This window comes from Haliaeetus leucocephalus, unplaced genomic scaffold, assembly GCF_000737465.1.
Source record: "Haliaeetus leucocephalus isolate CR32 unplaced genomic scaffold, Haliaeetus_leucocephalus-4.0 Scaffold871, whole genome shotgun sequence".
In the NCBI taxonomy this organism is placed as follows: Eukaryota; Metazoa; Chordata; class Aves; order Accipitriformes; family Accipitridae; genus Haliaeetus; species Haliaeetus leucocephalus.
Window position 1 is genome coordinate 787,016 of NW_010973307.1, and position 17,397 is coordinate 804,412.

General features: G+C 39.6%; 1 protein-coding gene across 1 annotated transcript; it reads right to left on the minus strand.

The window, feature by feature from the left end:
• Positions 1-945: 945 nt before the first annotated feature.
• Positions 946-17,171, minus strand: RHAG (Rh-associated glycoprotein). Its single transcript, XM_010583106.1, has 10 exons — positions 16,963-17,171; positions 10,236-10,419; positions 8,811-8,961; positions 8,467-8,614; positions 7,664-7,830; positions 6,640-6,777; positions 5,715-5,836; positions 4,975-5,060; positions 4,273-4,346; positions 946-2,524 (listed from the first exon to the last, which is right to left on the minus strand). Exons 1-10 carry the CDS (start codon positions 17,072-17,074, stop codon positions 2,447-2,449), a joined length of 1,260 nt encoding a protein of 419 aa, XP_010581408.1. The 5' UTR covers positions 17,075-17,171; the 3' UTR covers positions 946-2,446.
• Between the last annotated feature and the right edge of the window lie 226 nt (positions 17,172-17,397).

Below are 17,397 nucleotides of genomic sequence, written 5' to 3' on the forward strand. Positions count from 1 at the left end.
GCTGGCAACACTCCTCCTAATGCAGCCTAGGATACCAATAGTCTTTGCGGCAATGGCACATTGTTGCCTCATGTTCAACTTGGTGCCCACCAGGACCCCCAGGTCTTTTTCTGTCAAGCTGCTTTCCACGTGGGTGGCCCCCAGCATGTCCTGGTGCCTGAGGTTGTTCCTCCCAGGAGCAGGACTTTGCACTTCTCCCAGTTGAACTTCATGAGGTTCCTGTCAGTCCATTTCTCCAGCCTATTGAGGTCTATTGAGGTGCCTCTAGGTGGTGGCACAACCTTCTGGTGTATCAGCCACCCCTCCCAGTTTGGTGTCATCAGCAAACGTGCTGAGGGTACGCTGTGCCCCATCATCTAGATCATTAATGAAGACATTAAACAGGACTGGACCCAGTACTGACCCCTGGGGTACCCCACTGGTTACTGGCCTTCACACTGCTGATCACCAGCCTCTGGGCTTGGCTTTTCAGCAAGTTTTCAATCCACCTCACTGTCTGTTCATCCAGAACCAAAGGTAAGTATTGAGGACATCATTCTGAAAGATTTACTCACAGTCAGTGGTACTTCCTCCCTCAGGTATTCCTTTGTGGTCAACACTCACAATCAGTGAAATAATTACCTTACAGCTGTAGGTGAATGAAAGACCCTTTGAATCCCCCAGTAGGATTTTCAGGGCTGCGCTTTATGTATTGAGGATAAGATTTTTACAGTCTGTCTACATATGGAATCTTTTTCAAGTACTTCAATACTTCATGCTTGTAAATTATGCACAAAATACTTGTAAAATGTTTACATATGCAATATTTACATTGTTAAATGCCTTCTCAGTTTTTACAAAAATGATTGTGTGAAAGCTTTGAAAGGACAAAAGATGTCTTCTAGCCAACATGGTAGAAAAGAGTCAGTCGTTGCACATCTGCAAAAGAGCATATCTGGACTAAAGTGTGTTACAACAAATGTATTTTCATTCATAGATAGAAATCTGACATATATAGCAGTATACAGCTGATATAACATATGGAACAGCCCTGCCTAGTATATTTCTAAAGTTTTTCAAGGAAAAATACATCGGCAGAACCGAAAATATCTGTGCTATTTTATATGAGAAGAGTTTTCCCCTTAAATCTGATAAGTAAGACTAGAAATAAGATGCTAATATAAAAAAGTCTTGAAAGTTCATCCATGGTAGCTTGTCCTTCTGAGACATCAGTGGTAGCTTTCTGTGTCTGAATAATGCCTAGAGGCACTGTGATCCTTCTGTTAGGTTTTCATCTCCCATCCATTGCCTCTCAATGGATTATCCCACGTAGGTAGGAACAAATGTGTGACTCTGCTTCCAGCTACTGCCATCTCATAGAGTTCCTTCAGATGCCTCAATTTTTGTATCTCTTAAATGAGCAGCCATTATCATCACTTCTCGGGTGGAGTTAATTTATCTTAATTTAGCCTCAAATTTCTTCTTTCTGCTTTATCTTGTTTTAGGAGGCAGTGACTTCAAAGGTAGCGACTCACCACACAGAAGTTCTCCACTGAGTCTTCTGTAGGTTGAACATAGTTGCTTTCCGATCAGTTTCTAATAACTGACGTTTTTTTTCTTGGAGCTAGCATTTAGTTTGGTTTATATCTATTGGCATTAACAGTGCTACTATCCACTTATTACTGTTGGACCTGATAAGACATATTATGAAATTACCTGGTTTCATAACTCCTGCTCAATTCCCTTGTTGTGTCCTTGAAACAGTCTAAATAAATCTATGCCAATAATAATATTTTTCACCATTTCACTTTCTTCTCCCTTTCAATAAACATATTAACAAAGAATCTTGATACTCATCTTGCCACTTAGTATACCTCATCAATCACTATGTTCTGTGCTTTGCCATGAAAATTTCAACATTTTGTTTCCTGTCATAACCAGTCTTCAAAATACAGCACATTTTCTTCCCCATCCAAAAATAGGACAACACACTTTCTTAAAAAGTTAATCTGAGATGCTCTGGTGGAAAGCTTGTTAGAATCCAAACAAACAATATCAATCAATTTCTTCTTGATAACCCTTATGCAGTTGAAGGGTGTGATTCTAACTCAGAAATCTTGCAGTTAAATATGGTATCCTGTAATAGGCTTGAAACACAAAGGTTGCTCAATGGCTATATTGACTCAGTGATGACAAAAGGTAAAATACAGATAATTTTGTAGAGCAGTTTGGGATGGGTTTTTCTGAAGAACAAATATGTTGGAAGGAACTAATTAATTCACTTGAGCTCAGCATAGTGACTATGTATTCTAAAATCAAGCTTGTTTTATATTACAAAAATATAGTTATCTACCACCCTTTCTTGAAAACCTAATGTGATTAGGACAATACTCGGATGGTTTTTTTTTTTAGCATTAGAGACTGAAAAGAGCATCATCAGGACAAATATTACAGATGAATTATTTTTCTACATTGTGGCTTCAAATCTGCTGGGCCCATCATAGTTGTTAGCGTGAATTTCATGTAGTTTCTCCTCTTCTGGAACCTGCCATGAAAATCAGAGAAGAGTTCAGTTGATGAGATACAGACTTCCTTTTTCCACAAAAGGAGACTAAAGTGCACTGAGAATGTAATTCTGTTTGTAGATATTATGTGTCTTTTTATTAACATTGACCCAGCCTGACATGAAGCACCAGTTGTGAATTCTAAGGGATGAATTCAGGGTTTTCTTAATAGAAGAATATCTTAACACTGATGTTAGCTACAAGAGTGCAAAATTAATATCTGAGATTTTCAAAGAGCTCTAAAGAAACAAGGTGACCATCTCTAATGAAATGTAAATGATGTTGTATACCAAATGTCAATGTCCCTTCCCATTACCTGATAAAGCTCACTCAAAATAGAATATTTCTGAGCCCTTCTTCTGATTCTACAGGACTTTCAATTGAGCAGGGTTGTATTGTTATCACTGGTCAACACAGGCTGTGAATTCTTCTGCCACACTTTAAAACTTTTATTTTCCTGACATTCTTTATCATTTACGTATGACAGCCTATTTCAGGTCTTGCCAAAAACCGGTGCTTTGACTTTCCCGAGGTCAAACAGTGAATGACTTGCAGAGCTGTCATTAAAAGTGGTTTTTTATGATTGCTATTGCTACAGCTGATCTTTTGGCTCAAAAGTGCCCCTTTGCCTGCAAACTTTCTCTCACCAAAAGCTAAATTGTATAGTTCATACTGGCATTTAATTCATTAAAAAACTAATAAAATCTCCTTTTGGGTTCACAACATTTTATTTACAAGGAATGCAAGTCATGTATTTCTTCTTGTCTTGCCTTCTTTAGTTTGTCCTGGCATAAAGGATAAAAAATTCAGATTGTCTAAATTAAGAATCTGTCATCAGTCTCTAAGGAAGGGAGATGCAGAAAGTCTACAAACAGTACAGGGAGCTTCTTAAGTTAGCGAAGAGGAAAAGTATGTCTGAGTTTCTGCTCTGCACTTGACTGTAGGCGTCCAACTCAGAGATGTGTGCGGGACTAAACTGATCAAATCTAGGTCTCTACAGTACAGAGCTCTATGTTTGACATAAGCAATGAAAGGTCTTTCATTGTCAGTGGGGAATATAGAGACTTTCAAGGTTTTAATTCATGTAACCTAACATAGATCTGGAAGGATTCAAATGAACTGCAGTCTAGAGCCAGTTCTTCACTGAGCGCAAAGGGAGCTTGGCAGGGCTATTTCAGATGTACTCATTTCTCTGCCCCATTTTTTGTGTCTTCATGCATAAAACATTAGTGCCATGAGGCCCATCTTCTGATAACCTCAGTGGTCAGATCATTCAACCAGGATGCAGAAGAGCTTCTGCTCAGCCTAAAGGAGACTCACCCTACAAATACTGAAGTGCTCTAAATTTCATTCAGTATGAAATTCTAGATGACACTAGAAAAGTAGCAACATTTAGCCAAAAATGCAAATATCATGTGTCTAAACTACAAGAAGGAAGAGGATACCTGACACAGTGAGCACTTAGAAGAGACATAAAGAGCTCCACTGAGGTCTCAATTTATTGGCTCTATTTCTGCTTTTTGTTCAAGGTTAGTCCAATGTAAATGGCATACTAGCTAGCAAGTCCAAAAAAGATCCTGAAGGTGGCCTTGATAAATTCACAGCCTGAGGCAGAGCAATATTTTTGAAAGCTGACTCATGTGTGCAAACCACAAACCCCAGGAGAACAGGACTGCTATGTGCTGTACATCTTTGAACATAATGAAAATAAAGGGAGGTTGTATCTTACCTCCCAATAAACAGAGTCATCAAAGCAGTTCTGGTCAGATGCTTGTCCCAGGAAGGGCAGCTTTAGAATACCACCTGCAGGAAAAACAGCATCAGAGGTTAGAAAATGGACAAAATGCCCAAATAAGTGTTCCTCAGATGTGCTCTGGGGAGTCATCTAAGTTTTCTGACTCATTTCCCAGTCTACGGAAATGCCCAACCATCTTGGGACATCAGGTCTCTCATTGTGAGAGATGCAGGTTTCTTCATGTTGACATGAATAAAGGCTTGTTTTTAATTGCTCAAAACTTTCCCAGGTTTCAGACTGGAATTTTCTATTTCAGCCTGAATTTTTGTTTGGAAAGTTTCCATAATCACGTGGAGACATGTGACACCTAAATGAATATGTCTTAATCTCAAACTAGTTTCTGTTCAGAGCTTTAAGTGTCTGAATCTGGAGAAGAATTCCATTCAGAACAACATCTTACTATTATACATATACAACCCAGTATCTTTGAAGCATGTATTCAATAAGGCATTGAGACTGAATTTGAAGACAAAATTGTTGGAAAACTGCTTTTCTATATTTAAGTTTCTGCCATCACACATTATTTCTATTTTTCTATTTTGTATTATTCACATGAAATTGTTGATACGCTGAGGTTCTCCATGGGCAAACCTCTAAATTCACATATATTTCAGTTGCTCTATGCATCATACTGACCTGTCAAGGCTCCGCCAACCAGTGCAATTCCAAGTGTGCTGCCCAGGGCAGCAGCCTGCATGCCAGGAGTAAAACGGTCACCTTGCCTGAAAAGGGCAGAAAACCAAACCATTCGCAATTAAAAAAATGTTACACTTTGAGACTGATAAGTGGTCTTACAACATCGTATTTGCTGTCTGCTGGACAAGATGGCTCACAGGAAAACATCCTGCCATTGCTGTGTACAAGACAGAAATCATTATTTTATTCTGGGGTTTTTTTGGACCACAGATGAAAACAAGTTCTTTGAAAGGACTATTAGTATCTTGTAAGCCTTTAGAGAATGCTCCCCTTTGTCAAAAAGAGCAGCATTTCATCTTCTTAGAGTCATTTCAGATAGAGAAATAGCGCATTTTGCCAATTTTCTTGGAAATCTTACTGTTACGAGCAGTGTAATTGTAGAATTGTAATAAAGATTCTTCTACATTTGAATGGTTCTGTATGCTGTTTTGTACGATGTTTTTAATTTATTTATTTTTACTTGAGCTTTTAATTTGGAACAAGATTGGCATATAAACAATATGTTAAAGGCAGGACATCAAGAAGAGTTCTATTTAAACCAAAACATGATGTCTGACATCAAACCAAAGATGCATTTTCTGAAAAAAAAAAAAATCATAATTAGATCCAAGGAAGGTGGAAAATTAGGATAGATCTTCAAAAATCAAGAAGATCCTTTCTCTCTTCTCTCTATAACTCACCTAGCTTCATCTTTTATCGCAGTTACTACGATGCCAGCGATACCTCCCAGTATTCCAGGTAAACCATGTAAATTATGAACTCCACAAGTGTCTTGAATGTTCAGCTTGGATGCCAAGAAAGGCTGAAATGAGGGGAAATATGAAGTTTATAGGGGGTTTATTGTCTTCCATTATCTATAGAATGATATGCAAAAGAAAGTAGTGCAGAAGTACAAGAAACAATTTAACTTATTTTATGTACAGAAAGCTTAGCTATAAAACCTGCTATCTTTCCCTTCACTGTGAAAATTGTTTCTATGCAGAGAAGACCAAGTATGTATGTATAATGGTACAAATGTCCAAGCTACCACCATAAATATAATAGTACAAAAGATATGACAGTCCATTGATATTTCTAATCTTTTCAGCCACTGCAGCAAAGGTTGAAAGAGGTGGCTAACTAGCACATACACACCTGTTCTGAGTCTGCTAGTCAGGTATTTTCTTCCAGAATGTTTCTCCATCAGGAAATTACAGTTTAAACAGTTTTACTCAGAATATTTTGTCTCTACAATTTGCACATGAAACAATTCCATTTTATACCTTGAAAGTATTTTTTGATTACAGATCTATTTAGAAATTTCAAAAGAGTGAAATGTAATTAGTCCTATTTCACTGAAACATGGATTTGGAGCAAAATTCTGGCAGCCTCTTGAACAGAAATCCCAATGTTAATGAATTTTAATATGTTCATGATCCTTCTCTCTTTCTAGCTAGTTGAGGGACTGAAGTTAGCTCATAAGCATATATTTAAATCACAGTGATTTAAAAATAACTTTAGCTAGAGCTTACTCTCTATACCATATCAGCCTAAAACTCCCTTTCTAGCAAACAAAGGGAGCTCCAGTAAAGCCAGCGAAGCAAGAGGTGGGTCCTCAATACTTACAGTCAGGAAGTGGAACCCAAGGACAGAGATGATTCCAGCCAGGCTCCCAATGCACATGGCAACAAAAGGGTGGATGGGCATGTCAGCACAGGTACCCACTGCCACTCCTCCTGCCAGGGTGGCATTTTGAATGAGAACCTGCAAAGAGTATACAGAGGTGGAGATGAGATATGGGGAACAGAGGCTTGTTTCAGGGCTGAGTGGCTTTGAAGGCTTTTTTGCATACAGAAGTTTACCTTTTCTTCAGGCGGGATTTTTCCAGTGAAGAATGAACAGGAATTTAAAACAGGGTTCCCTGTTACATGTTCAGAGTGTTGGTTCAAAGCTGCTCTAAGCCAGTTTAACTCGGGCCAGGTTAATGACATTCAACTTTTGCAAAGTCACTAAAACTCATCTGACCTCTCGAGAAGCCAGGCTGAGCCAGTGAGAACTGCCTCCTACAACAACAACAACAACAAATTCTGCAAGCTCATTGAACTGTGCCTGCTCACGCTGGGCTTAGGTAAACACTGCAACTACTGGAAAAAAGTGGGTGAAAACATAGGGCTGGATTTTAGGTAGGAGATGAAAGTTGGCAGCCCCAACCTAGTTTGGCTTTGCCTGTTGTGCAGCTGCACTGTGAGATTGCCAGGGAACAGGTTGTTGCCTTGAGAGACCTATTTTGGCTATTGCAACACTGTTAACTCACATAGGATCCTCTTTGGAGCAAGACCCAAAAGTCCACCTGAACGTTGGACTGATGTCTCTATGGTCTAGCAGGTTCCATGGACAAAAGAGATCAAGGGAGCAGGACCATCACTCTGCAGATGGAGTGATCTCACTGAGGAATCACCACATCACTAAAGCAGGGTGGGTTGCCTCAGGGCTCAATCTTACATTATAGCTTTTAGAAGCATAATAGCTCTAATTTTGCCCACTGTATGACCAAAGGCTCCAGATAGCTCACGGACATTGGGAATCTGCCTAATCATCCTTGTTATAGATGGGTGACTCAATTTAATAGGGGTTGCGATGTGATTCTTACCATACTGAATTTGCCTCTTTGATCCACCAGGCTGGAGAGGGCAAATGTTACAACAGTACACGCAGCCAAGGAATAGTAAGTGTTGACAATTGCTTTAAGCTGGTAAATTGGTCCAGATGCAATGGCAGAGTTAAAACTGGGCCAAAAAAGCCAAAGGAACAGGGTACCTGGATGAATATAAGCCGAAACAAAACAAAGACTATTCAGTCACAAGGGGTATTTCAACGTGAAAGATCCAACACAACAGAACTAGCTACAAGAAATGAGGAAGATGATGAGTAAGAACCCCTTGTCATGCCCCACTCGCTGCCAGAGCTCACCACCACTGTGAAAACCATACCATAATAGGATGCATTAGCAAGACAGTTCACATGCAAATCCTTTATCATCTATTGATATAACTGATAGTTTTAGCTGGTAAATTGATCTATGAATAGATCTGGAGGACAAATAGATGTATGGTTGCTAACATTCATTAGTGGGACAGGAACAGATCAATACTTCTAATTATGGCCAATTTCTATGCAAATGCTGCTTATAAGAGAATATTTAACAAAAAGAGAGTCACCACTAAAGCAAAGTGAAAATGCAACTTTAATTTCATCTCTCCTTTTTTTTAACCAAGGAAAAACTGTAAAAATATGTGTGTTACTGAAAACTTTGTGCATGCATCAGACAAAAAAGAATATGCCTCTAGGAGTGTACTTAAGAAAATGGATGCAGTGTAATAATAAGTGATCATTAAAACATAGGGATGAAAGAGGGATGAACGACTGATTAACACTTACTATTACTTCACTTACCAATCATGGCAAACATGTCAGAATGATAGGTCGATTCTTCATTTTCATGTTTATTTTTCAAACCAGGACGATACAGGACTAGGGTTACGGCCAAACCAAAATAAGCTCCAAAAGCATGGATAGTCATTGAGGCTCCAACATCTGTGGCCTGTAATAAGGACCCAGAATAATGCCACAGATTTTATACAGCATGAAGATGAGGATTTGATGAAAGAGAAATCTGGATGACTTTAATGGTTTATTTTCTATGGTAGAAACTAGAACCTAGTATATGTAAGCTGGAAGTATTACAAAGTGAAAACATTTGTTATAAACAGAAAACAGTTATTGCTAAATAGTTGTACCTGAAGTATTTCTGTAACTAGATATTCATTGCCTGCAAAGATTGTGACCTCCACAACTGTCAAGATCAGCATCTGAAGAGGACTTGTTTTCCCCAGGACTGCTCCAAATGAAATCAAGGCAGCTGCTGTACTGAAGTCTGCATTTATCATGCTGAAGTTAAGAAAACGAATAAAAACAAAACAAAGAAAAAAAAAACAAACCCAAACACAGGAAAAAAGAAAATCAGTTTAAAGAGACCTGAAATAAGGCTGTAATATCAAACCTGTCTTATCATTAAAATGATAGAGCTTTAACTCTTCAGATACAGAATTATCAAGATCATCTTTGTGGATGAAAATTAAATCAAACCTTTCCAGATGGGTTTTGTAGGGATCTTATGAGCTACTGAGGGAAAAGTGTGGGAAGGTTACCTCCTGCTTATACCATACATACGCTTAGCTGGTTGAAATTGTAGTGAAAAGTCAGATGAGATGTGTAGTGTGGATATGCAGGGATATTTCCAGCTCTGACTGTCCTTTGAACTCCAAAGATGACAGGGAGCTCTTAGCTTTGGTCAGATGGTTTATCTCATTCCAAAAGCCTTGCATGCCTTTCTATCACTGTGCATCATGTTTACACTAGCTGTCAGGAAGGACCAGTGTTAACAGGTTATGGGGAATGGCAAAGATAAATAAAACCACAAATTGGTCAAAAACTTGCAGCGCAGAGGGGCACTAACTTATGGGTCCCTCTGCAAATGCCTGTCTGTAAGCATTAAGGACCTACTTATATTATTTCTGCTTGTCCCTCAGTAACATTTGGATGCTGTCCCCTTCAAAATTGTCTACAAGTTGTCTCAGAAAATGGAACTGCAGATGTGGAAAACATTCTGAGACCTTAGTAGAGGCAGGACAGATGAATGGGAGGGGGATTAAAAGTATCTAGAGACATTGCTCTTGAGGTCTCTTATTCTATGATTGGGGTCCAAAACCTACTGCAGTATGGTGCTCATGCAGATCATTCCTTGAGAAGCAGGAGAAAACCATGTGAATGGACAAACACACTGTTCCTGCCTTTCTTCTGTGACCCCATGTGTCATGGAAGGACAGATCCTTTCATGCCTGCTGGATGCAGGAGGTGCTGTGCTACTGCTGGAGGTCTTCCAGCTTCCACAGCTCCAGAGATCCAAAGCAGAGTCTCTCCATCACCTATGGTGCATGTGTAACATAGCACCTCAATTTCATCCCACCCTTTGGTTCCCTTGGCTCAGGGCACAAGACGTTGCCCATTTAGAGGTGAAAGGCAGAGGAATGTTGAGAGGTGGACAGTAAGACTCAATCAAATATCAGAGAACTTACAAGTCTGATCCCACAGATGTGGTAGTTTACGGCTTCTCCTGAGATCTTAAGGCATAGAAATGTTAATTTTTGTAAAAACACAGGTACCTTTTGATATCAACAGGAATTTTCTCTCTGTTTGTGTGCAAAAATCCTTGAATCAGGGTTCCCCACTGGAGACCGAGGGCAGCAATGAGCATGTTGATACCAACACTGCTGAATCCATATTTCTTCAGAAAGGTCATCAGGAAACCAAATCCAACAAATATCATCACATGGACATCCTGAAAGACTGAAGGGAAAACATGTCTGCGTAGTGACTATGAAGGGAGGAAAGCTAGGGACAAATGAGGATTTAACAGAAGAGTTCCAAAATCATGTCATCAATCTGATCCATCCTTCCCCACTTTAACCAGTCTACTAGTTGAAGACTGAGTCTCTGGAAAATGCAAGACCCAATTATTGATTTTATTCCTTGCTATATCATTATGGAAATAACTCTAGGTCTCTATATTAGGAAATTTAATGGGTCTGGAATGGTTCTTTGCATGTGAAGCTACCTGGAACAACACAGCTTCATGTCCTTACAGGAAAGTTCTCTTCCCCCTCAAACAAAGGTTGTCACATCCAGCGTGTTCTAGCTCACTCCAAAATTGTACATGGGATTTTTTTGATAGAATGCTAGTTGGCCCAGTGAAAGGTATACTTGTGATCCCTAAAAATTACTGTACAAGAGATTGATTTCTTTACCTGTGCAAAAGAAAAAGACATTTAAGGTAATGTCTAAACTAGTGATTTAACATTGCTAATCAGCATATACTTAGCTATCCTTTAAACATGCTTTTTTTTTTTTTTTCCAAACATGAATTTTATTAAAATATGGTTAGTTCTTTTTCTACTTTTTTTGGAAGTTCTTTTAATTTCCTTTTTTTAGGCTTTTTAATACAAGCTGAGTTTATCATCATAACATGGATATTTTATATTTTAAAATATTTTGTTAGTCTGAAGTGTTTTATGTGGTTTAATTGACTCTACACCAAACAGGTTTGAGTCCTGTAGTTAAAGCCTTTTCTCTGATTTTATTGTTAGTAAGAACCTCAGTATAGATAAACTATTTATTTTCATTTCTACTTCATTGCTTCTTCCATGCAATACATGGGAAAAGCTTGAGACATTGACCTGGTTAGTATAATATTTGGCTTGAAGTTACATTTCCCAGATACATACTTTCAGCCTTCCTACTTTTGCTGTATGCATTACCATGTTTAGCCAAGAGAGGGCCCAAAAGTATAAGCTGCTGGAGATTCCTAATAAAGTCTATTACATTTGCACTGCCACATTCCAGCCCTGACCTAGCACTGAAATACATACACACATGTAGTAAGATCCTTTCAATTGGGCTACATGCATCTAAGAAACAGCATAGAAATGCAGGTGGCTTGCAGACATTCCCAACTCTTCTGCTTCCTCTTTAGGCTGGACATTTTCACATTTATTTCCCAACTTCAGTAATGGCCAGTGATGGGATTTCTGAGGCCCCTGCAGTCCTTTGGAAGCTACCCGTTTTCCTCCATGTTACTCAGTTTCTAGAACTATTATCCAGACTCTTGTGTTGTGCTTACTACTTATTTTAAAAGATACATAATCAACTTAACTTCCCCATTTGGGCTTCTGCCTTTGATATACTTGCATATTTTGTATTGCAGTGCTGTGTGAAAATAACTGTACTTCAGTGCTGCGTGAAAATAACTGTCTTGCTTAGAGCTCAACATATTCCCTTGCTTCAGAGGACCTGGCAAGACATGAAAAAGATATGGCTGGGGACAACACAAACCATGCTAACACAACCCTCCTGATTCTACCAGCAGCAAATTCTTTAGTGTTTTAGTAGATGCAGAACCCAAACCACAGCTTAATTGGCTCAAATTCCGGAGTCAGCGGGGGGTGTTTAGGAAAAGGATATTAAAATCCAAGATCATTTGGCAGGTACATCTGTCTGTGCATCCTCCCAGCTTGCAGCAGCCTGTGCCGCAGGAACACAGAGCTGTGCCTTCATACCTGGCTTGGCTGGGGTGGTGGATTGCAAATCTAGAGCAACTCTCCTTCAAATGTCTTGGAAAACATGCAGCAGTGGTTAGGGCCGGTAGGAATGAGAATGGATAGCCTTTCCAGCATTTCTCTAACACCACCCTGATGATCTCAGATACAGGTGATCACCCACCTTTTTTTTTAAAGTGGAACAAAAATATAAGACAGCTCTTCTCAAATAAGGGAAGGAGTAATGCAAGATCTCTTTCCTTCTTTTTTTGAGAATAAATGGAAACTGGATGCTGAACAAGCCTTTTTCTCCCCTTTAAAAAATAATTTTCTGTGAGTGACCATTCACCCAGTAGCCTGTGGGATCAGCACCTTTGCCTTTGAGAAATGGCCCAGGTTGTTTGTCTGACTCTTGTATAACCACTTTATTAAAAACTTGTTAATGTTACCAAAAAAATACAGAACTTGAGGGCAAATCCATAAAAGCTGCACAGCAACATCTACAAAAGTAGCCTTTTTGTTTGACTTTAGCAGAAGAAAATGGAAATGTATTTAATAAATGTTTAGCATGACAAGTCAAAGTGATATATGACTTCAACAGTTTTCAGTTTATATTATACTTGAGTTTCATGCACAAAATGAGGGGTACATTTGAAAATAACCTACTTCTGCTCTTTTTATTATTTAATCAGCCTATGCCCTGAACTTTCCAATAAAGTTTTAGTTTTGCCCATTCAGACTAGTCAGCTCCAGGTAACAAAATTTTTCCAGTCTCCCAGAGGACATTATGGTTTGTTAGCATTCAGCATATTACCTGCTCCGGTTTGCAGTCTCCTGGTTAAATCATTGCAGACAAAGCAAGTAAATTGTTCTCATCAGAACAATCCCTTTGATGTATACAACATCCCGGTAAGTCATGTCTAAGTAAAAGATCCTTTACTGCTTAAGTAACCTCACTCTATGTGCAAGCAACAGAACAGGTTTGAAAAACATGTTGATGACTTAGGAATTTAATTCTCAGTGCCCATCAACAGGGCTTCTGCATGCTCAGGTCTCTTTTGAAAAGTGCTTTTAGAAATCTTACCCCAGCCCTGAAGATTAAAAGCAATTCTGTTTGAAACAAGCAGCTGGTTGGCATGTAATCCTGGGTCCTCCTGAGGGCTAGCCAGGATTCATATAAATGTTTTAAAGCTGTCTGGACTTATTTACAAAAAAAGATTAAGAGTCCTGGTTAAAACTAGGTGAATTCATGGTTGTTGAGGACAAATCTCAACTAGTCTAGCCTATACCTTGTGCTTTAACTACCTCTTACGCATCCTTTTAAAGAAGAGTAGGTCTGGAATGATTTAAAATGATGGAGAAAACAGCATGATTTGAAATAAACTGTTTCAGTGACTAGTTGTGTTTAACAAAACGTAGTACCTCTGTCTGTGAGACAGGAAAATAAAGATTGGGAAAAATACTCCAGCAGATCCTGAACAAAACCACTGTATGTGATTCTGCAAGGCTGCCAGAGACCAACAGATTAGTTCCACTGCAAGGTTTCCGCATGGTGGTCAGTCTCAACACAAAGATGATTGTGGCATCTAGGTTTATACTAGCACTGTGATTTTGCTCTGCCTAAAGGAGTAAACTGTAGAACCCTGAACAAAAGGGGCACGTAAGTTTTCCTAAGCCATGAGTCATGGATCAATCACAGGATATTACATACAGGATACCAGTACTAAAGAAACCCTCCAGGAGTGCTTGCAAAACCATCACACACCTTTGTCCCCCCATTCTAGTGGCATGGCACACGTGAAGTTGTCCATCCAATTCACCATGCCTGTACTTGCATCAACCAGAAATCGATATAACGCAAAGCTATGCTTTGGGAATGATCTCAGCTCAGCTCCCCCCTTACCTGAGTACAAAATTATGGTAATCCTCAATTATTATTTTCATCTTTCTTCCATCAAAAAAATACTGAAACAGCTTGGATTCATTGTGCTGAGGTATTTAAGGCATATAAAAGCAGGCCCTGCACTGCAGTTCTGAGAATATAAATTGTCCCCTGCATGAAACAACTAAATCTATGAGGTGGGTTAGCATCCCTGGCGACAGCATGGGAAGCAGTTTGAACCCATCATTTTGTGAACTCAGGGGAAGTCCTTGCTCAGGGTGTGTCCTAAAACATCTAAACAACCATAGCATTAACTTTCTGTGGGGTCTTCAGGCAAACTGTGTTCTTGTGTGCACTTTGTAGACAGGGAAGTTTGAGAGGAAGAGGGCCTAAAAGTGAAAATACAGGTATTAGGAAACCCTGCTTTTATTCCACTTTGTTATTGTGAACGAGATCCATCAACTCGTAGGTCAGCATCTAAAAGTCCAACATTACATCTGCGGCATTTGCTTAATTTATGTCTCTACTGGTAAACTGAACAGCCTAACCAGAAGGCGAATGGCACAGGCTGACACATCTGTACAGTTACATGCTCTTCTCTCCCAAACACTGTTCACACCTGTTCTACTTATTGAGAGTAGTCCCTTATCTATGCTATGCCTAAAGCCATATGGAGGAGGATGTCAAGGTGCTGGTTTGCATGAGCAAAAACCATGCCAGAAGCTTGCTAGCAGTCCAGTAGTGTGGATGGGGTGCAGGTATCACGTAGTCATACACTGCCTGTGCACGAAGGCATGGGACACAGCAGGCAATTTCTCCCACATACTTTAGACACAGGAATTAGGGAAGAAATAACTATAGGTGATCCCTAACTGGATAGATTGCATTTAAAGGCCTATCTTGTAGTCTTAGCATCTGGTGAGAAGAATTCTTTTCTTTATGATGTTGATGAGGTTCCTGCCCTCTCTCTGACACCTTTTTAAAATGGAGATATTAAATTAGAAAACAGGGCTCCACACAAGGGCTGGGAGAGGGTTTTGTTAAGTGCAAGAACAGTCTATCCCAGGAGCTCCCCAGGGGACACAGTACCCATGGTGATGCGTGTGGCACAGGCAATCTCCATCCAGAAGACTCAAGGTTTACTAAGAAATGCACGACAGTACTGTAAGGGGCCACGGAAGACTATTAAATTACTGGCATAAGCATGAAGATCCCATGCATCTTTCTTCATTTTCCTTGGCAAGGGCAACTCCAAGAAAATGCAGGTCAATTTAGTACCAGAGCCAGCAGCTATGATATTCAGACTGGAGAAGGTAATTTTCTCTGGTTTTGCAGGGCAAAAAGACCTTAATCTGTGAGTCTGAAGGACCCATGTCCTAGACAACATCCTTCCGGCTTACCAAATTGTACAACAATGCCCAAAACACTATTGTTCTGTGGCTGTATCTGTTGTTGTTGTGTTGTTCTGGGGTAGAGTCAGAGAAGAGGTAGATGGACAGGGGTTTTAGGCCATAGCTATGTTAATAAAATAACAGTCCAGAGCAGAATTATCTGTGCTGCCAAATTATTTGTGTGGTTTCTGGCATAGTTTTTACCTAGGCCAACTATCACTTCATGGGTGACAGCGGACCAACGGTCATTCCCAATATAGTGTCTAGATAAGGCCACCTAATTTCGGAACTGGGATAGTTAAATATCATGGACATGGCCAAGTTGTGTCTCAGAAAGAGAACGGGCTCTGGCATAGCCTAAGTTACTATCTCCCAGGGATACTGCCGTATCTCAGTGGAGTTAACCCAATTTTGAGTAATTAGCCCCTGGTGTTCATCACCTGACTTGCATCTGGAGCTGAATAATGCCGTGCATTCACTGTTCTCTCAACTGGACAATGCTCTGTGTGAGAATACACAACACAAGACTACTAGGGAGTGAAGAGACCCTGAGATCACATTCCCCTGTAACAGTCACTGAAAGACCAGTCGGAATGAGACAAAAAGAGGGATACATTCAAAATTACATGGGTACTACATAACAGGCAAGGAGTTCTGTACTGTTATGATCATCATTAAGAGGTCTGCAATCAGGGCTACAAGTTGTTAAGACATCAGAGCCAAGAAAATGAACAACAAACCTTCAATACGGCCATCAAGACACAGGCTGCTCCTCTGCAGGCTTATTTTTCTATTTATTTACAACAGTCTGATCTTTGCATGAGGAGGAGGAGGAGGGTGGGAGAAGTAAGCAACTACTTATCAGGCTAAAGTCTTTCTCCCTAAACTTCATCAAGCATGTGCAGAACAACAGATCAACAGAAATGTTTACCAGCTGAACCACTGCTGTCTACAGCTGAGTCACTGCTTTGAAAAATAGGAAGGGGGTTATTCACCTTGTGACAAAAACTATTGCCCTTTATGGAGTCCAGTTTCTGCAAACTTATTTTGTAATGATGATGAATACGCTTCCCGATTTCCATGTTCTCATAAGATAACTTTTTGAATCCTGGGTAATAGTAATGAAATGTTCTGTTCATTTTCATTATTTGATGCAGTAATCAGGATAGAAGGTCCGTCAAGAAGCACTACCATCCATCTGAAAAATGCTAGAATTGTCCTAAGCAATTCATATTTCTCAAAGTTTTAACCTGCTGTGCAAACACTAGAACTATTTTCAGAACTCTTCTCTCCCAGAACACCTAACTTGTCAGCAGTTAGCTACTTTCAGAATTTTATATGTGCTTAACTTGAATTTGAAACTTTGAAGCCTGCTGCTTTTACACCTCAGAAAAACTTTGTCTGCCCCAAACCATGCCTTTTTTTTCTAGCTATATCGGTAGGTCTCACAAGTTATTCAGAAATTTTGCTTAGGATTAGTTTAAAGAAATTCTAACTTCTATAAATCTTAGATAGCAACACTTACCTGGGTATAAAGTTTCAAGGGCACTATGGTCGTCATATTCCACAAATATCCCAAACAAAACAATGATGGACACTTCCAGAAGAAGAGCCACGATCGAGAACTTGAACCTCATGTTGGTGTCAAGGGCTGAAGGTATTGCAGGAGAGCAGGCGGCTGTGAGAGCTTGATAAAGTACACTTGCCTTCAGTGGAGCTGCCTAATTCAGTGGATGTGGGTGATATAGCAAAAAAAAAAAGAAAAAAAAGAAACAGAGAGACAGGCGAACACACCGTCACACCCACTATGGGAGGGAAATGGGAAATAGTGTGGGTCTATATAGCAATTTCTATTTCCCAGGCTATTTCTGTGCATGAAATGCTGGCTTAGTTGTTTTTTCAATTTGTAATGCAAACCAGCTCGTTTAGCCACAGATATTCTTCTCGCTACCTTATACGC